The sequence below is a fragment of the Balaenoptera ricei genome, chromosome 10 (assembly GCF_028023285.1).
Source record: "Balaenoptera ricei isolate mBalRic1 chromosome 10, mBalRic1.hap2, whole genome shotgun sequence".
Classification (NCBI taxonomy): domain Eukaryota; kingdom Metazoa; phylum Chordata; class Mammalia; order Artiodactyla; family Balaenopteridae; genus Balaenoptera; species Balaenoptera ricei.
In genome coordinates this window covers 23,483,642-23,505,135 of record NC_082648.1, presented here as the reverse complement: position 1 = coordinate 23,505,135, position 21,494 = coordinate 23,483,642, and the positions used below count along the sequence as shown (strand labels likewise).

Genomic DNA, 21,494 nt, shown 5'->3' with positions numbered 1-21,494 from the left:
TGTTGCGCCGCAGCATGTGGGATCTTCCCGGACCAAGGCTCGAACCCGTGTCCCCTGCGTTGGCAGGTGGATTCTTAACCGCTGCGCCACCAGGGAAGTCCCTGAACCCCACTTTGTGACACTGACCCCCAACCTCTCTCAGCCTCGCAGACAGCGAGCGTCATAACTAACAAATTAGAAAAGGAGTTGTGTGTTTCAGTTTTCCTGGAGTGAGGGACGCTTACAACAGTGGGAAATGGTAGAAAACATAGATTGTGGAGGGCCACAGCTGCTAAACTGTGAGATTTAGACTCTGTTCTTTTATTCAGAATTATAAGGACTCAGAGACCCTCCTCCCCGATCCCTCTTCTCCCAACACTAGCAGCTCTCGTGAGACGCCCCACATGACTCCTCCTCCAGCCCAAATGCCACCTCTCTAACTGGCTCACGTGTTCGTCTGGCCTTCCAGGCAATCAGGCGCTCCCACGGCAGGGACCTGTCTCACGCATGGTCTGCCTCCTCCCAGCCCTGAGTCCACAGCGCATACTTAAAGGACAACATACACTGATTCAGAACTATTTTATTTGAAGAGATTTTCTTCTGTAGTTCTAAACACAAAGGAATGTTGTTTGAATAAGTGCTTCATAGGCATCATTGTACTGAAATGAATCATGTGATGTGTTTACATTTTAAGCCACACTTGAAATTGAAGACTCAGTACAACCTTTTTAACAAACGATCAGTCATAACAAAACATAACTATTCATTCTACGGATTATCATTTTGCCTAAAATGACCACTAGATATGAAAACATTGCAGAGACATCTAAAGAGCCCCCATTAAGTATTTTTTTAGAAAAATGACACAAGAATGCAAATGACATTTTCTTTCTCTTTACTAGTAAGAGACTATGACATCCATTTGACAAAGCACCAGCCAACTCTATCAAGGTCATTCCAGCACCCTTTGCAACTCAAAATTGACCGTCTTTTACATTTAATCTGTCTCCTACAGGAATGGATTAAAATGGTTACGTCAAGTGCAGAAGTCAGCCTGTGTCAATTGGTGTGTATTTTGTATCGTGTTCCTAAGTTAACACCAGAAAATGAAAAATAAATACTCTCATGTGAATGAAACATACCCTTTGACAGTTATCACAAAGGCAAAAAATCAACTGACTTTCAGTCAGGACTAGTGTCTCAATGTCCATTTCTTTATTAATACTTTTTATGGAAGTGTGTTAAAGGCATAGGTACAAACACACACGTGAACAGCTTGCTTCTCTCCCAATACCTGCTTCCCTGGCTTCGCTCCTCCTTTTCCTGGGATCAAGCTGCTGAGCTCTCAGCTCCATAAGCTGTGGAGCCTCGTAAGTATTTTACATAAAGCAGATCTCATATCATTCTTTTCTGAAAAATGAAGTACAGAGAAGACTACGGAAAGTAGTGAGAAGAGAGCATACTGTGAAAAACAGAAACCACAGCACGTGATGTTCAAATCTAGAGAAAAGCTGGTTCATGATGATTGCTAGTCAACCATAAAGTAGGGGACAGACTGGAACCAGGACTGAAGAGGCAGGAAGGCCAAGGAGCCCCAGTGCGCCTGACAAAAGTGGGCATCTTCCAGACGAACAAGTCTAGTTACGACCGTCACGGCAAACATTTTCACAAGGCTACAGGTAAGCTCTTCAAGGCCAGGGATAGTGGCTTACTTACGTCTGTATCCCCACTTCTTAGCACTGTCTTGCACATGATAGATATTTAATACATATTTCTGGGAACCAGGGAACTGAGCTGAATCAGCTCACTGCTTTCAAAGCCATTTTGGGTGGTGTCTACTCACGTAATTCATTCACTCCTCTGCCTAAGGCAGGGATGACAAATAGACTTCATCTCTCTCTGACAGACCGGCAGTGGATGCCTGGAAGCATTAATGACACGGAGTTTAGGACCAATTCCTGTCCCGGAGGAGACGAGTGCCGCTCATTCGCAATGCCTCCTGGAAAGAATGCTGGCACACAGGTTCTGTATTCCCAGCCCTGGTGCAGGAGAAAGGCATCTAACAACTCACCCATATTCCCTTTCTGTTGCTATGCTGTCTCTCGAGTGCTCTGCATTAAGCCACTGCTTGTTAAATGTTGGTCGACCAGGAAGGCCAAAGCCTTTCCACCTGATTTACCTGTGCAGCCAAACAGGGAGAGTCATGAATTTACCTGGAAATCTGAAAACACGGCATCCACACTGCTCAGTAATGGTTTATTGAAAGAGAACAGGCATGTACTTGCTTACTCTCTCTGTAGAGAAAGAGCTTTGCCCATCTCAGTACAACTTTAATTGACATCTAAGGCATTTGGAATTACTTGGGATTTGGGTTCAGAAAAAATGGCAGAGTGAAATTCTCTTTGGTATTCATGCTTAATCTACATCTACTTGCTTCTTACTAGTATCCATAACCTTCTCAGTACTTCATTGTTAAGATTTAACAAATACGGTTGAAATAGTCAACTCCTACACATTCATCAGAAAAACAAAGGGAGAGGCCTCTGAAACTAAGGGTGCAGAAGAGAAAGCCAGAAAGAATGACGGGAAGAACCAACAACCTTCCTCTAACAATTCACACTCAGGACTCATTCTGCCATTCAGACCATTCTCAGTGAAATAGGCCGCTTCTGGCAGGGTGGCCACCACTGGGGTCGTCCCAGTAACTCCCCTCCCCACAGAGAGGTCAGCACCCCTCAGAAGCATCTCTGAAAAGAAGGAGAACACGTGTAGAGAAAGAGCGGAAACAAAGGGAGACTTTCAAAGCAACATTGCCTTCATCACAGGTACAGCCTTTCGTATAACATTGGCACCAGTGAGAGAACAGGGCTAAATTAAAATTACCCTCAAAATGCCAACATAGCTGATGTGTACAGCAGGAAGGATAATGTCCCAAATCCACAGATCTGCCCTACTGCACTCTCCACTTTGCCTAAGTACCACTGGCAGCCCCAAGGAACAGTCTTGTTAGGAGTCTGCGTATCTTAGAGAGAGCTTGATATGCCAGATGCGTGCAAATGCAAACACACACACACACACAGAGATGCACATACACACACACACACACACATCAAACCTGGTTTATAAAAAGAGCTTTGTGGATCAGAGTATGCCTTCACTTGGTCCAAGCATCTAATTGTCAGCATTCGGAAAATGGACCCAAAGAATGTAATGAGGAAGAGAACTGGTTGGCAGGAATAATACTGTATTTTTTACAATGTGGGTATTTACGAGCTAATCTCCAATTGTTTGTCCAGAATTAATTCAACTGGCTAGAATCTTATGAATATATAAGTTTAAGCCTTAAAGACGTTAAGATCTATAGTAACAAAAGTTAATGCTATCTAAAATAAATTAGATTTTTAAATATATGTAATGAAATTCTTGGTCACTGGAAATTCAATTCTATAATGAATATAAATTAATATAAATCTAATATTAAAGTACCATTTCCAGGAAGATTTCAGTTCAGAGTTGTTGGTTTTTTTAAAAAGAAAAAAAAGGCTAAGTATTTGAGAACAAATGGATACGGCTTAGAAACCCTTAAATAGTGTTGTAAGGAGAGTGCTGATAAGATTTGGTGACAAGATGCAAACATCTGTCTCCAGGTCCGCAATAAAGACACCTCATTTTACCTAACAGAAGTATTCCTGAAAAGTTATGCAACTAGAATTTTTACAAGTAGACCCTAATTTTAAATATACCATAATATATGTAAAGGAGGCCACAGCTGCCCGGAAACCCTGCGGCGACTCCTTGGGTAAACTGAAGCCTGTCAAGGTTACTGCCTCCTCTGTGACAGCTGCATGGTGAATGCATACTAGAGGCGCTCAGCACGTGTGCTGAGTGCATGAATTTGCTGCAACAGTTTTTCTTTTTCTACGGGAGTTTCTTAAAGCGAGGCATGCTGAAACTGGAATGTTAGGACAGAAAGAAAGGGTCCAGCTCACAGTTTAAACTTATTCCATCACAGAAAATAGGAGAATCTCAGAAAGTGTTTTTCAATGAAAATAAAATTTCTTTACGTGCGTGTATACAGGCATATCTTGTTTCATTGTGCTTCACTTGATTGCACTTCGAAGATAACGCGTTTTTTACAAATTGAAGATTTGTGGCAACCCCACCTTGTCAGGTATAAGGGTTGGCATTTTTTAGCAATAGAGCATTTTTAAAGTAAGGTATGTACATTGTTTTTCTAGATATAGTACTATTGCACACTTAACAGACTACAGTATAGCGTAAATATAACCGTTATACATGCTGGGAAACCCAAAAATTCTTGCAACTTGCTTTATTTGCTTTATTGCAGTGGTCTGGAACTGAACTATCTCCGAGATATGCCTGTATATTTTTAAAGAAATGCTGATCTGTGACTGGCAGAAGATTGTATTCATTTGTTAACTGACTTCCTGCAAACAACTGCTTGAGCTGGGTTCCACTTGATTTAACAACCAAGGCAAGCAGAGCACCTTACCGGATTCCAGAAATCCTACCAGATGCCATTCCATCTCTACAGGGGCTTCTTCCCCTCTCTCCAGCACAAACGTTTCAAAGCCACCCTCACCTTACCCCACAAAAGCAAAGCATGAATTAAAAAGCCGAGATTAAATTAGAAAGGTGCCTGACCGAAATATAAAGTTACTGTTTCAAACTTTAAAAAAAGAACTAAGTCAAATACAGTCAATAAAAGTAACTCTCAAAGGCATTTTTTTCCCCTTATTCGGTGCTTCCTTCCCTTCCCACTTAAATTTAAGACTCGATTTTAAAAACATAGAGATCTGTCCTTTTAAAAGAACAGAATGAAACAATATATCCTCTCTTTTAAGAAATACAGAACGCCTAGCAATACTACCTATCTGACCACATAAATCTGCAATCTGCTACATAAATGAAATAAGAGGTTATACCTTCCTATTTACTCAGCATTCATAACTGTAAAAAAAGACTGGAAAAACAGCTGAGAATGTTTTTATGCAGGTTTTGGCGAGGACTGGGTGCTGGGTTCCACTGGTGTAAGTTTCCTGGAAAGTCGTGTGCAAATAAAATATACGAACATAGAACCTATTTTAAACACACTGCAATACATGTGGGTGTGACCGGGGGAGAAAGACAGTGTTAATATGTTTGTCAAGTAAATTAATAACCAAAAATATAATCTCTCACTTAAGGTACCAATGATATTTCAAGTGACCTAAATAGATGATTTTAAAATCATCTTTACCGTTCATGCCAATGATTGACTTTGGCCCTTTGACCAAAGCAGGCACAATGAATCTTCTTTTTGAGGATCAGTTTCAGTCATTGGCCCAAGGGTATCACATCTGTATGAAAACATCATCATGGATTTGCTCCCATAATTTAAAAATCAATAATTAAAAAAATAATAAAGTTGGTCTCTTTTTTCCACAAGTTTTCAAGTAATTAGTTCAAGTAAGCGTATTTACAGCTTTTGTATAAACGGCCTAAAACCCACATTTTCCCTTTAAAAATCAGTCTCTCTCGAAATTGGACATTGTTTTTTTGTTTTTTGGTCTTGAACCAGGTTTCTTTTAAACATGAAGTCAATTCAGTCATGTCTCTGCTTTATTGGGCAGATAAAGTGAGGAGACCAGCAAGTTGTGTCCGAAGGCTGGGAAACGCCTAAAGGCTTCCCAGCTATCCGAAAAGATGTTGTACTTGAGGAAGACTCGGTGTTCCAAGCTGGTGGACAGGGTCACGTCTCTGCTCATGATGTAGATGCCGTCATTGTGAAGCGCGCACGTCAAGTTGAGGCCCGACTTGGACGTGTTCTCCTTGAGGTAGAGCCACTGGCGGGTGACAGTGTTGTAGGACTGCACGGTGAGCATATCCTCGCTCTGGCTGCCCCTCCGGGTGGGCCCCAGCTCGTGGAGACAGCCCCCCACGACGTAGATGGTCTCCTCCACGGACACCATCTGCTGCTTGCGGATGTGGACGTCGCACGTTTCAAAGAGCGTCCAGGTGTCAGCGGAGGGGCAGTACTGCAAGATGTTCAGGTTCCGGTCTGAAAGGCAGGAAGAAGCCGCATGATGACACAGCGACCGGGAGCAAGGCCGGCTGCCTGGGCTGGACACACACGCCTACCTCCACCTGGGTGATTGGCTAACACAGAGGCAAAACTATTTCAGGAAAGCCGAGGTCGGGGAAATAGTTTTCGAAATGGCTGGGAGGAGATCCGTGCAGAATCATCTCCACTGGCCTGTCGTTCAGGTACGTCCCCTGCCTGGGAGGCTGTCAGAGTCGGTCAGGCCAGGCCAGGGAGATGAGCCGCTGTGACGGAGGACCCCCTCCTCCCTGGGACCCTTGCGCCTTTGAGAACCACCAGGCCAGCGTACAAAGAATCCGAGCCTCGGAACCCTCATCAGTATCTACAGAATGACTGCCTGCTTAACGCAGACGACGGGCAGAGCCCCAAGAGGATCTATCCTTGACAACAGGTTCTACAAAACAAGCCAAGCGAGCCGAGCAGGATCTCTGGAGCTGTCTAAAGGAAAGGACGCAGAGCTGCAAGTCAGGAGAGATGCAAGAAAATCTCACCTCTGGCCTTCAAGCCACAGAATCATTTGGCAATTCTGTTTCCCAACTGTAACACCAGAGACACACTGGCAAAGGCCGTTCCCCCTTCCCCACCCCCGTTTCACAAGAGATGGTTAATTATTGTGTGGATAAAATTGGAGGGTAGATGAAAGACTACCCTGACATCATTTTGAATAGCTTTTTCAAGGAAATATTGCCTACTCTCTTTCTGAAAAATGCTTGTGAAATTTAAAATATCTAGTTTCATTTTTCTTTTTTTTTTTAATTGTTCTTTCCCCCCCCCCTTTTCTCCTCAAGGAAAGAATGGAGTATTTTAGACTCTGAAAAAAAAATTAAAAATGCTCTGAATTAGCCAAAATAATGAACTTTCTGTTTGCCGTTGTTTTTTAAACAACAAAATCAGTGTAAGAGACAGCCCAGCTTGGGAACTGATGTCCAACTAAAGCGCACAGCCTTTTGATGGCTGCAGAAGCTAGGAGGAGTACTTCCTCCTGAGACAGAAGGACCCACCCACAGTGGGCAGTAATTAGAGCTCCACTGTGCTCTCTGCTACCAAGTCAAGTGTCTCCTAAGAGGGCACAGAGGGAAGGGAAAGGAGTCCAGATCCTGTGTGTGCACCCGTCCGGAGCCTGCAGAAATGTCAGAATTGTTACAGCTTCTGTTTTCCACCAACACTATGACCTCCCGCTCATTCTTTTCTTTGTAGCGATTGTGATACGGCTCATCCTAGGAGTCAGCCCTAGGGAGTTTGGTTACTAATCTATCCAACTAGTGCTCTTTAGTAACCTGGCTCCCCACCCCACGAATAAAGGACTTATTCTAGCAAAGCTTCAATGTATTTATTTCTCAGGTCCAGGTCTGAAGGTCCTTCCAGGTCTTCTGTAAATGTTTTCTCTCCTCACCCAACAAGGGCTCAGACCATGATGAGGTCATTTGAGTTGGTGGAATGATCTTTCTGCTTTTACATTTAGAGTTGATTCTGACATTTAACGAATCACCTTTCTTCCCTTTAGTGGTTACTACTACTTTCTATCGAATTTCATTTCTTCAGTGCCGGCCAAAGAATTAAAATAATCAAACAGCTATCATAAAAATCACAAACTATTCCTTACTAAATTTTAAAAGTCTCACCTAACGTAAGAAGTCGGCAGGCTACGAAGCCAACTTTAAGTCCTGAATTTTTTTTTTTTCATGACAATTATGACTCTTCTTGTTTTAAAGACAAGGAACTATTAGGAAGTGCTGGGAAGAGCCCAAGCAGAGGAGGAGGGGGGCTTCAGAGGACGAGGAACTGTCCTGCCCTCCCATTGTAGAAAACTCGTTTTCAGTCCTTACACAAACAGTCATCCACCCGCATCACCTAACCATCCCATCGTGGGGATTTGGCTCGGGGAAGCCGGGACAGGAATCACAGTGGGTGGCCCAAGTGAAGGAGGCACATTAGTAGTGGCTTGTGAAACTAGAAAACACACAAGCAAGGGTTTTCCAGGTCAAATCTAAGGAACGTTTGCTCAGCCAGGGTCATGGAAACACTAGGAAATCTACCAGCTGCACCGTCTTCAGGTCACAGTGCTGCCTGTCTGTGCTTGCCAGCTCCTGGTTAGAAGAGAAGCCAAGGGATATGTGTGCACTGGGTCAGCCCACAGGGCGCATCCTGTGTCACAAAATCTAGGGAGGAATCAGAATTCTTAGAAATGTGCAAAAGCAAATAACTGTATTTACTTTTCTAGGAGAGAAGGCACACAGATACACATAGAGGTACATATACATGCACAGGAATTCTCCCGGGTCTATGGTTTAGTTAAGTCTATAAAGTTGGCCACTGTAACCTGAACACCAATGTTGAAGGTGAAAGAAATGACTGCTAGGTCTCATTTTCTTTCAAGTATCCGTAAAGGAAAAGCTGGCAATTATCTTATCATCAGTGGAGAGTCACTAGGACAAGTAATGAAAACTTAGAGTGAAAAAGAAAAACCCTCACTGTTCTCTTCCCATGTCACCGCCTCTTCTTAAATGCATAAATAAACATACCACCTGTAGAAAGCTGAATGGTGACCCCTTGAAACATATGTTCATCTTCTAACCCCCAGAACCTTTGAATGTGACTTTTTTTGGAAAAAGGGTCTTTGCGGATGTAATTTAGTTAAGAATCTCAAGACGAGGTCATCCTGGATTACCCAGCTGGGCTCTAAATCCAAAGAGGTGTGTGTCTTTATAAGAGACAGAAGAGAAAGGCATGGATACACACAGAGGAGACAGAGGCAGGGATTGGAATCATGCAGCCTCTAGCCAAGGAACACCTGGCACCATCAGAGCTGGGAAGAGGCAAGGAAGGTTTCTGCCCTAGAGCCTTCACGGGGAGCGTGGTCCTCCTGACACCTTGACTTCACAGACTCCTGGTCTCCAGAACTGTGAGAGAATACATTTCTGTTGCTTTAGGCCACCAAGTTTGTGGTCATTTGTTAAGTCAGCCACAGGAAACTAAAACACCGCCTACCACCCTCCCCACCAATCAACTGTTTAGAGGTACTCTAAGAAGTGTTCATCAAAATCTTTTGCTGTCACCAAAAAAAAAAAAAAAAAGTAAATCAGATGCTCATAAAATACCTTACATTTAACTTCTTCCTCAAACATATATCCCCAAAACAAGACACATCTGGTTATGTTGAAAAGAATTTTTGGCACCTACTTCATATTATTATTACGTGGATTTCTGTTCTTTGCAAAGTTATAAATGGTCACATGCAGCTTCCTGGGGCCATCAGCAGCACGCCTGTTATCAGCCAGGGCTGGAGAGCTCTGTCCTGCCCATATCACACCATACAGGGGTGACAGGTTATTTCACTACGTCAAATATAATGGTAACTCTACTACTTCAACGTGGCTAAGAGTCCAGTTATGCCTTTTCTAAAAGTTCTGGGCATTATACAGTCAGACAGACCAAAAGAAGAAATAAACTGCCTTGGCCATGAGATAACTTGGAAACAACTGCTTTAAGGGAAGGAAAGAGATAACAGGAAAGACACACCTCTTCTTGGTGGTCCACCATTGCCTTTCTTACTGTTAATAACAGAAAACCAAGTAACAGAAAGCCAAGCTGTGAGATGCTTCCTACCAAGACCAGCAGTATAAAACCTCTGGAGAAACTTTTTATTTCCACATCATTAACTATAAAATGCCCACCCAAAAAAGTGAAAAACACATATGTACGGTTTAATACACAGCACAACCCCCTCCCATCACTGGTCAGGAAAGAATTCTCTTTATGTACTTGCTCCTTCTATGATATGGGAACAACCGCCTGGCGCTGAATTTCTGGAATCTGTATCTGATATGCTTGTGCCCAAACACAAGGGAGAAAATGAAAACAAAGATCTGCAAGAATGCTGTGGCACTAAATTCCCTAGTGTTGGACGGGGCGGATTCAGTGTGCGTTTGGGAGAAGGATGGGAGTTACCCAGCCAAGTCATAGGATGGCTGACCACAGGGTAGGGTTTTCCAAAGCAGGAAGAAAATACATTTTGTTCACAGCTCCCCCTCCCCCTTTCAATTTTCATGCTCACACAAAGGCATCAAAGGCCCCTCCTGTCCAAACTGCCCCTGTCATACAGGATGCTCTTTTTTCCAGATATGTAAATATATACTATGTAATACATAAAATCACACTAGAGGGTTTCCTCCAGCCCCTCCTGCCCTTTCCCAGGCTGCCAAAGCTCACGTGTAGGAGGACCACTTACTAGGCCCCTTTACTTACCTCTCGTAGTATATCCTCCAATGACATAAATTCTCCCCTTGCACTCACACGCAGAAAACTCAGCCAGAGGGTTTGGTAAGGGGGCCACAAAATTCCAGGCATCCTGCTCAGGGCTGTAACATTCAACGTTAGAAACGGCCTGCCCACCAATGGCATAGAGTTTTGAATTAACAGCCACGAGTTTGAAGTTAGACCTGAAAGAGAGACACAAAGGCCCACAAAGTCAGTTCTTTTGATCATTCAGAAGACAGGGACTTCCCTGGTGGTCCAGTGGTAAAGAATCCACCTTACAATGCAGGGGACGCAGGTTCGATCCCTGGTCAGGGAACTAAGATCCCACGTGCCTCGGGGCAACTAAACCCATGCGCCACAACTACTGAGTTCACACGTCTCAACGAGAGAGCCCGCATGCCGCGAACTACAGAGCCCACGCGCCCTGGAACCCGCGCACCACAACTAGAGAGAAAACCCACACGCCACAACTAGAGAGAAGCCCACGCATCACAACGAAGAGTCCGTGTGCCGCAACTAAGACCCGCAGACAAAAAAAGTAAAATAAATAAATAAATAAATGATAATTTAAAAAAAGAAGTAAGACAAAAGGGACTTTCCCAGTCCAGTGGTTAAGACTCCGCACTTCCAGTGGAGTGGGCACGGGTTTGATACCTGATTGGGGAACTAAGATCCCGCAAGCTGCACGGCGCAGCCAAAAATAAAATGTACAGCTCTTGAAAGCAAAAAATTAAGACAGGGGCTTCCCTGGTGGCGCAGTGGTTGAGAATCTGCCTGCCAATGCAGGGCACACGGATTCGAGCCCTGGTCTGGGAAGATCCCACATGCCGCAGAGGAACTCGGCCCGTGAGCCACAACTACTGAGCCTGCGCGTCTGGAGCCTGTGCTCCGCAACAAGAGAGGCCGCGATAGTGAGAGGCCCGCGCACCGCGATGAAGAGTGGCCCCCGCTTGCCACAACTAGAGAAAGCCCTCGCACAGAAACGAAGACCCAACATAGCCATACATACACACATACATACATAAATAAAAAGAATGTAAGCAGACAAGAATATTATTAAAAAAAAAAATTAAAAAAAAAATTAAGACAATATAAACAAGAAAAAAGAAATAAGACAATGGCATGATCTGCTAAAGCAGCGTGAGGAATCTGCTGGATATCTGAAGGAAATGAGCTCTCCAATTTGGGTGCTATTCTGCCTGGGGACAAAGGAATGACTGAACGGCATCTCAAATTTCACCCTTATCCCCAAGAATCCACAAGTTCGGTGCATTCTCCAAACTTTAGCTATTGAAGATAAGCAATTCAATATAACAAGGACTAATCTTGCTTTGCTTAGACCAAGAACCACTTTGTATATGCTAAACTCAATACCTCTATACTTCAATAAAAATAAATTTAAAAATATACTTCAATAGAAAATAGAAAAAAACCCACAACATTGGAAATCAACTATATTTCAATAATAAATAAATAATAAATAAAATAAACTCAATACCTCTTTCAGGAGTGGGAGCAAGTGCCCACCCCATTCCCTCGCCTCTCTCTATTCCCAGAGGGTGGGCTTCCTCCTAGGTACACACCAGTGCTGCCTACACAGACAGGCACATGCAAAGGCTGTTTGCTACAGGGCGGTCCAGACACCCCTCTACCATGAGTTCACCTAAGCACATCACTCACCCATCCTCCTCGATATGAGGGCATCTTCTATATTGCTTCACAACATATAGGTAGGGGGAGGTAAGCACTGAACTAGTTAAAAATATTTTGATCTGGCATTCTTAGGGTATTCACACATGTTAACTCAACAAATACCTCTATCAACAAATGATCACCTACAGCAAGAGTAAATAATTTTAAAAAGAGAAATGCATTGGTTTTAAGGCCCATATTCAGTAATACAATTAAACTCTGCTTATCGGCTTCAGATACTAAATAAAAGCCTCATGACTTTTGAATTGAAAAGAAAAAAATTAATTTTTTTCAATGTAGTAAAGATTAATGGACTCCTTGAAGGCCAGGAAGGATAAGCATTTGGAAGTGCTGGGTCAGCCGACTGTGATACGTGCAACCATCTCAAGTTTACAATAATACGAGCAGCAGCACAAAGCAGGAGACCTGCTTCTAGACCCGCTCTGCTGATAACCAGCTATCTGACCTTTGTCTCTAGCGTGGGGACCATACCCATCACAGGGTGGTCGAGACAACTACACCACACAGCTTATCAGAAAGTACTACACAGAGAAAAGATACCATCACTATAATTTCTCAGTTTTCTAGTGTTTGAAATAAAGAAGCTAGACCCGGTGAACTGAGAGGCCTCATCTAATGCCAACACAATGAGTTCTTCAAAAGTAACAACATCCTAAGAAAGAATGGGGGGTAGAGGCTCCAAATGGAAAAAGCATGTAAGAGGGTAGATTAAAAAGCAGCAGTGAACAAGTAGCCATGCCTGATCTCCTGACAGATGTTTAATAAACAATGGTGCATTATGATCTAGAACATATGTTAGTCACCTACTAAAAAATTAAGCTTTTTTTCAAAGGTCCCTGTAATGTTTACATTAAAAATGAGTTTTAGCTTAGTTTTGTTTTTCAAATCAGACAGTAAATAGAGTACTCTTCATCAAGAACCTCATATTGTCCACTAAACTCAGCCAGCCACTCAGTTTTTCAAGCCAATAGACTTCACCGGGGTGGCAGTTACTGGGGGGTCCTTGGTTCATGTTGCTTACCTTTCCTGCTGCCAATGGTCCTTAAAATCTGACCATGATGCCCTCTGTGTGTGTGTAAATTTGGGGATCCGAAGGAAATAAAGCTTAAAATTTTATCAGCCCACAATCTGTGTTTGCTTCCCAAAGGTACACAGATAGTAAATTTTGTAAGATCAAAACAGTTTTTGATATTCCTCCAGCATAATCATTTGTTCTAAGCAATATGTAAGGGGCTTCTTTCTGAGGCTGAACGAACAGGCAGTTAAAAGTAAACAACTCTGTCTCTCCAGACCCCAACATGCTCAAATTCACTTGAAAAGAGAAACACTTTTCCAATATTGAATTTGTTTTATGATGCAATTGCCTCCCCAAAACAGGCCACTTGATGAAGAGGCAGACTGCCAAGGATTATGAACCCAGGCTTGTACAGGGAAGTCTCAGCTCCCCTACTCAACAGCTCTGTGAGCTTGAACAAGTCATTAAATCTCAGTTGATCTGAGTCTCAGTAGGGAAAAGAAAAGCACGTTGTAAAAGTTGAAAAGGGTAACTTGCAGAAAGAGGTCACTAGAGGGAATGCTTGCCTGCATGTCACCGCCTACGTTTCTTAACCTCAGGAGGATGGGTTTCTCATTTGTCAACTGCAATAGTCACTGGCTGTAATGGACAAAGTGCTAGATTTCTGGACAAAGTGCTCTCGCTTCCATAAATTCTTGCCTTTTCCCATTTTCTGAAAATAACTTTTCCACTCTTCACAGTCTGAAGGGTAAAGGTATGAATCCAAGCTATCACTTATTTTTAAAAAGTTTCACCTCTACAGTGTTTTCTTTTTTTTATAAATTTATGTATTTATTTTTGGCTGCGTTGGGTCTTCGTTACTACACGCGGGCTTTCTCTAGTTGCGGTGAGCGGGGGCTACTCTTCTCATTGCGGTGGCTTCTCTTGCTGCGGAGTACGGGCTTTAGGCGTGCGGGCTTCAGTAGTTGTGGCACACAGGCTCAGTAGTTGTGGCTCATGAACTCTAGAGCGCAGCCTCAGTAGTTGTGGCACACGGGCTTAGTTGCTCCGCGGCATGTGGGATCTTCCTGGACCAGGGCTCGAACCCACGTCCCCTGCGCTGGCAGGCAGATTCCTAAGCACTGCGCCACCAGGGAATTTCCTACAGTGTTTTCTTAATATTGATCCCTGACACACTCCATTCAGGAGGCAAGAAGAATTTTAAATCAAATAACAATTTGTTGTAGCTACATACTTGACTTACAGTAAATAGAAATGAAAGTCAGAAAACTGAGATGACGATCTAATTTCTACTTCACTTAGAAGAAATAAAAAGCTTTTGAAATCCTTAAAAGCTGAGTAACACGAACCAAGCCAACCACCAGCACAAAGGTATCAAAGACTGACAAGAGCTATTATAACCATCGGAAGGGCAGGATGATTCGGGGTCTGAGTGGCTTAGAGTGCAGGCCCTGTGATATGTGCAAGTTAATGAAACTCACTGAGCCTCAGTTTCCCCTCTGGGAAAATGGGGCCAATAATAATGCCCACCTCAGAGAGAGGCTGTGAGCAGGACACAGGGAGGACACCTAAAGTAGTGACCACGACATGCAGCCCTGAGTGAGAGCTCAAGAAATGTAAACCACTGTTAGGACTTGCTGCTTAGAAAAGTTGTTACCATTAGGGTAAAACTTAGAATAAAAGGCAAGCTCCTTTCCCTAGCCCTTTCTCCAGCTCTCCGGGGAGGACTGTGCAGCCTGTGGACCATCACCGCCTTTTGTCTCCTCTTTCCTCTCTGCCACTTCCCCCAAGCATTACCCTCCCCCAGGGACCAGGGAGGGGAGAAGGGAAGGTTAGGAGACAGAAAGAGTCATGGTTGCTCCCTACTACCTACCACCCCTGAGAAAACCTAATGCACAAAGCAGTTTAAACTGCTGGCCAAAATTATACTGGGGGGAGGTGAATAGACATACAGTTTTCTTTACTTCATACTATCCTTGGGCTCCACTGCAATTAACCACAGAGGACAAAATCTCTTGAAGTTTTCATGACTCTAGAAATGCTCTAAAATACTAAACTTTGGCTCAGAGGAAAGGGGACAGTCAAAGCTGACAACTGTAATTCCTTCTCTGCCGGGAGACTTGTTAGGTTTCTCTCCCAACGTTGCTGTGTTCACACACAGAACAGGATGGCACAACCCGACTCCGATTTCAGAGCAAGGGTGCAAGGCAACAGAAGATACTAGAGATAACTCTAGAAGTAGAGAAATTAATGAACTGATGGCTGCAACAGTGCCAGTTCCTGCAAGTTATTGCTAATTAAAGTGAGGGAGGGAAGCAAGCAATTCTGTGGGCACACAAGCCTTTACACATAAAAAGTTATGTCCTGACAACTCCTGAGATCAAATTCACGTTCAGACCGCCGGGCAGTGTTGTGTACTTGGACTTCAAAGCAGCCTCTCCAACAGTGCTGTGTACTCACACTGCCGTTTTCAAGTAGTGAGCACAGCATTAAACGTTTCTTTGTGTTTTTTGTTTGTTTTTGTTTTTGCACCATTTTCTCCAGGGTGCAAAGGGCTTTATAAAATCTCCCAGTCCCAGGGTTCCTGCCTATCTCTTGTTATTTAAGATTCTGGGATCACTGCACTGTTCAGTCCCTGGGGAAAGCGGGCTGCTCTGCCTTTGACCCCTTTGTCAACCATCCGGATACATCGCAAAGGCAGTGAAATGCGGTAGATGTGAAACGCTGTGTAACCAGAGGCCTAAAGGTGCCCTTTGTACTCAAGGTCCTAAATTTCCTCCAGTGTTTTCGGAACCTGTGTTGGACGCATTATCCAGGGATAATCCCACTGTAGGTTTCATTTTTATTTGTCTCATCATCCAAACTCAACTATAAACTCCTTCTGGGCAGGAGCCATATCATCTTTGTTGTTTATTCAATAGTGACTAGAATAATGCTGGCGCAGAGGCTGAGGTGAGGCTGAGTCACACACAATGAAGTTCTGAAAAGCAATGCAGTAGCATGAAATATCTGTGCTCCACTTCTTGGAAGAAAATCATTTTTAAAAGGAAAAGTTAAAGGTCTGCATGAAGATGGTCACTGTCAGTCATTAAGCCAAAACTTATAAATTCTCTAAACAATTATATCTAGTCAACGGATATTTACATTTCGGTTACTCTACTTTTTACACACCTTGAGCAATTTACTTTCTGTGCCTCAGTCTCTGCCTCTGTAAAATGGGAACCTGACTAATATAATCCTTGTGAAGAATAAGTGAGAGGATACATGCAAAGCAGTAGGAACAGCACCTAGTACAGAGTAAATGTCTAATTAAATGTTACTATTATTTTTCAGCTATTCTAAATAACTATAATGACTGTTACAAGATAAAAATATTCACTGTAATGTTACATTTTAAAAGAACAAAACGTATATATATATATATATATATATATACATGTTCACTTTTATTACAATAATGTAAAATATATTCCACGATTCAAAAGAGCCAAGCATTTTTAAGCATCCATTATTTATTGGACACCATGTTAGCAGTGTGAATGTACATAAGCATTGAATAAGCAATAGGCCCCAGTTGGAAGGGAGAGAAACAAACACAAACAGAAGATTTCAATTCAAGGTGAAGAGTGTGCTAGAAAAGCATGAAGTTTGATCATTTGGCCCAACTGAGGGTTCAGGAAGGGACTCCTGGTTGAGACCATGTCAGATCTGAGTCAAAGTATGAAGGAGATAAAGAAGGGTACAAATTCCGATATGGAACCCAATTTAAAAAAATATAATGAAAAACAAAATGTAGGGGGAAAAAAGGAACAATAATAACTAGAAAATACCTAAGAATAATTCTAACAAAAACTACACAGACCATGCAAAGTTAATGAAAGAAACCTTTTCTGAAGGACCAAAAGACCCAAATAAATACATGGAAAAACAAGCCATTTTTCCAGCTGCAAAGTATCAGAAATCTGTGAATCCTCCTCCAGATTAACCTGATACAATGTAATTCCAATCAAAATTCCAACAGGACTTGACAAGGTGATTTTAAAGTATATCTGAAGGAGAAAATGTATGAAGAATAACCAAGAGAATTAAAATAAAACAAAACAGAACAAATGGCTGTCTGTTCTACCAGACAATAGATTCCCAAGCTACAAAAATTTAAAAATGTGTCATTGGTAGAGGAATGGCCAATCTACCAATTTGAAAACAGGAAAATTAGCATAGGATAATTGATTTAGCAAATCACAGTGAAGAATTAAGGCTGTTGGAACATTCAGAGAACATGTTATAACCTTATAGTGTACCTTATATGAAAATAAATCCCAAGCAGATTCAGATGTCAAGGTAAAGTGACAAAACTATAAAAGTAATAGAGCACGAGATAGATGAGTATTTAGTCTTGGCTTGCAGAAGTCTTTCCTATGCAAGATAAAAAGCTCATAGGACCCACGTGACCAATCTGACTACAAAATATTTAAAATCTCTTCCTATTAGAATACCCTATAAACCTGAAGTCCAAAACTGGAGGCTCACAAGGCCAGCTGTGGCCTACACATTGTTTTGTCTACAAGGTTTGTGTTGTTGTTGACTTGTTTGCTTTTTAAATGGAGTAAGTTGCCAACATTTAAAAATCAGGATATCTGGATGTCTGGCAACACCATTCCTCACGCCTTTGCGGAAGTAACCAGCTGTGGCCAAGAGGTGGAGCCCTCTTGCGGTGGGTCAGTAGCTCTCTGGTTCATCATAACTCTCACCCACCCCTCTACTCACTGACTTTACCGCCTGGTCACTTAAGGCATTTCACTTTTGAGCCTTCTGATAAAGTAAAGGCAGGGGAAAAACACGTGCAACATTACCTACGAGACAAGAGACTAATATCTATATACATGAAGAGAACTTCTAAAATGAATACAAAAAAGATAAGCCAATTTTTAAAAAACCGGCAAAGGCCATTTATAAAAGATATACAAATGGCCAATAAACATATGAAACAAACAATCTCTCTTCCAAGCAGAGACATTCACACCAGTGTTTTTGCCCATTAGATTGGTAAAAATTTTAAAATGATGATAATGTCTTATCTTGGCAAGAGTATAGGGAACTGGCAAGCTCAAACACTGTTGACAGGAGAGGAAACTAGAACAATTCTTTGATGGGCGATTTGGCAGGAGCTACCAAAATTTTAAATGCACGTACGCTTTGCCCCACCTATCCAGGGATTCTGGGCATTTGCCATATAGAACTAACTCAGATATGCCTACTAAGCTAGGCACACGTATACCAAGATGTTCAACATGGCATTGTTTATTAATGGCAAATGCAAACGACCTAAATGCTCATGAATAAGGGAAGAACTAATTACAGTACTGTGCATCCACAGGCTGGAACACTGCACGGCCATTAACAAGAGTGAGGTGGATCTACATTTGCTGATACAGAAAAAACTCTCAGAGTGGAAATATCAAGGGCCATAATAATCAGCATAAGCTAATCAATTTTAGAGTAAAAATATGTATAAGATGCATAGACACCCCAACATGTACATACATACATGTATACATTTTTCCCTGTTAACCACTATCACCATATTTATAAATATACCTTTATAATGTATAAATATGTGTTTATATACTTATATAACATGTCTACAGATACACATATTTTTTTACTCCATGGTTTTTCATGTCATTTACAATTTTTCTAAGCATGTATTCATGCATTACTCAAATAATTTTTTTTTTCCCTAAAGAGGACAGTAAGGGCAATCCTGGGGGCGGGGGGAAAGGACTACCAAGGATTTGTGGAGAAAAGAGAATCCCATGAGGTGCCGTGTTAGAGTTGTGGAGCTAGGGGTGGCGTGTTGAGCACCGAATGTACAGCAGGAGACACGTGTGTAGAGGTGACAACCTGCTGGGCCTTGTACCCCTAATCTGAGCACCGTCCATCACCACTGCATGTTCCTTTGTTGCTTCAACTAAAGCTCTTAGAATCTGTTTAAAAATAACACTCTGATATCAAATTTTGAATACATCATCCTAATGGTGTAAATAATGCACTAAAGAAGGGCTGGAAGAAAATAAGCCAACCTGTAGATGGTTACCACCTCCAGAACAGAGGGAATGGGAGTGACAGTCTTTCTGCTTCTTCATTCTTTGACATTTTCCCAGTTTTCTAGGATAACTATGTATTTTTTATCATCAGAAAAAAACACTTTCCAAATTGAATTTTATATTATAGTAGAAATAACGCCAGTGGACCCTCCCCCCCCTTAGGCTGGGGGGGGGGGAACCTTGAGTCAAGTAAATATGTGTAATGACCTTCCCATTCCTGTTAAGAGTTTTGTGGGGGTTTTTTTTGCCTGGCTCTGAGTCCCCCAGCTCCTCGTTCCACACTTCAGAGCAGGAACCATGGTGGGGCTTGAGATGGGTACAGGCGGACAAGAAGAAAAGGTATTCCTGTCCTTTCTTGGGTTACATTGATTCTTCTTTCCACTTCTGAATGGCTCTGGGCCATCTTGGGCCCTACCATCTTTTCTTCCCCTACCACTTCTTCCTATAATGCTCTTTGCTCTTCTTTTCCAATACTTTTCCTGGCTCTGTTCCCTCCTCCTCCCCCCAATCTCCTCCTTTTCTCTTCCTTTCTTCAAGTCACCCAAGTGCATGTTGGGAGGGATTTGCAGGATGGGAAGGGAGAAGGCTGGGGTGGATGGTAATGTTCTAATTCTGCAGGTGACCAATGCCAGGCTCAAGTCTTGGGTCCATAATGAAGACTGTCTGGGAAGAAAAGTGATATGCAAAAGAGAGGATAAAAAGTAAGAAAGGTAATCCTGTATAGCTAATATTAACACAAGTCCAATGATTATTTTTCGATCATAGACTGGTGCCTCAGTATGGAAAGCTTCAAAGTCATTAACAACAAGATCCTCCAAAGTCAGTGTTACAGGTTACTGCCCGTGTGTCATTATAATCAGGATTAGTTCCTAAAAAACAAAAAAAAAGGTAAAAATACAAGCAAAATTAAAGAAAGCTTTCTTTGAAAGTATCCTTCTAGGAAACCACAGACATCTTTTTCTTCCACTGAGACGCCAAAAAAAGGCAATTTGTCTAACGGCGCAATACCTGCAAAGAAACTACTCAGCTAGTGGACCTCACTAGGGCCTCTGCTTCCTAGCAACCTCTTAGTTCGTCGCGAACTTTGCCAGAGTCAAGGCCAGCAACACTCCCAAGGATGTCATTCCCACCTCAGCATAACCTCCTGTGACTGCCCGGTAAACACGCGGGAACGGAGTCCCGAACAGGTGGATGCGTGGGAAAGCAGCAGAGCGGCTGCGTGCTTACCTCTTCTGGTTCATGGAGGCCACCTGGAGCCACTCGTTGGTGCTGGGGTTATAGGAATGCGCCGCGGAGATCTCCTGGCTGGTGATCCTGTAGCCGCCCACGATGAAGAGGTAGTTGTCCAGGATGGCGGACCCGTACCCCCTGACATTCACCAGGTCGGGAGGAAGGTTGTTGGCCAGCGGGAACCAGCGCTCAGTCATCTCCTCGTACCTGAGCATGGACGGGGGCTCCCCTTGGTAGGGGTGAGGGGCCAGGGGTCCCCCCAGGAAATCCCCCAGTGCCACGAGGACAGGAGTCCCGGTCATCCGGGCCTCTCTCAGCCTCTGCTTCAGGCTGACATCCCCGGGGGCTTGGGGAGAAGAGCCCAGGAGGTGGAACTGGGGCTTGCACAGCACCTCGTGGAAGTGGACGGCCATGAAGCGCAGGCAGGCCTCCTGCAGGTCGGGCAGCCCGTACACCTGCGCCAGGCGGTACAGCTCCAGGCAGTTGGTGAGCCGCACCTGGGACAGCAGCAGCTGCAGCAGGGACGTGACCTGCAGGAACGAGGCCGCCTCCACCAGCTCGGACAGCAGGCTCACCTCGTCCATGTCCTCCTCCCCCTCCCCGACACCGCCCGGCTCCCCGCGCCGGCCCAGGAGCCAGCCTTCGCGGGCGCCGCCGGCGTTGATAAAGTCCAGCACCAGGCGCAGGCCCGGAGCGCTGAGGCCGCGCAGCTGCTGCACCTCTGGGCCGCCGGCCTCCGGGCTCCGGGCCTCGCGCATGCCGGAGCGGTAGAGGGCGCGGAAGTAGTCGCTCTGCTCGATGAGCTTCCTCTTGCTCACCGGGTAGCAGCGGTCCTCCAGGCGGATCTGCACCATCTCCTCGGCCGACATGGCCGGGGCCCCGGGGGCGGCCGGGACTCCCGCCAGCTCTGAGCGCCCGCCTCCTGCCCCCGAGCGCTCGCCGGGTTCCGGGGCGGCCGCCGAGCGCCGGCGCCGGGAGGAGGCGGCGGAGGCGGCGGCGGCGGCGGCGGCGGCGCAGGGCGGCCCGCGCCCGCCCGCGCCCGCCCAGCCTCTCCGGGCCGAGGCGGCCACTCCTCCCGGTCCCGGGGGCG

The 21,494-nt window shown here is 44.0% G+C and overlaps 1 protein-coding gene across 1 annotated transcript; it reads right to left on the bottom strand.

Annotated features, from left to right (window-relative positions):
• Nucleotides 1-589: 589 nt before the first annotated feature.
• On the bottom strand, nucleotides 590-21,372 carry KLHL42 (kelch like family member 42). Its single transcript, XM_059935540.1, has 3 exons — nucleotides 20,402-21,372; nucleotides 10,328-10,521; nucleotides 590-6,040 (listed from the first exon to the last, which is right to left on the bottom strand). Exons 1-3 carry the CDS (start codon nucleotides 21,271-21,273, stop codon nucleotides 5,589-5,591), a joined length of 1,518 nt encoding a protein of 505 aa, XP_059791523.1. The 5' UTR covers nucleotides 21,274-21,372; the 3' UTR covers nucleotides 590-5,588.
• Nucleotides 21,373-21,494: the final 122 nt, after the last annotated feature.

What these genes read in the sequence shown, in the direction of transcription:
- KLHL42 (XM_059935540.1), bottom strand. Translation starts at nt 21,273, where the DNA reads ATGTCGGCCGAGGAGATGGTGCAGATCCGCCTGGAGGACCGCTGCTAC. An exon ending in GCCTCCATGAACCAGAAGAG is followed by an intron (nt 10,522 to 20,401) that starts GTAAGCACGCAG and finishes TCTCTCTTTCAG; the next exon opens with GTCTAACTTCAAACTCGTGG. An exon ending in TGGAGGATATACTACGAGAG is followed by an intron (nt 6,041 to 10,327) that starts GTAAGTAAAGGG and finishes CCTGCCTTTCAG; the next exon opens with ACCGGAACCTGAACATCTTG.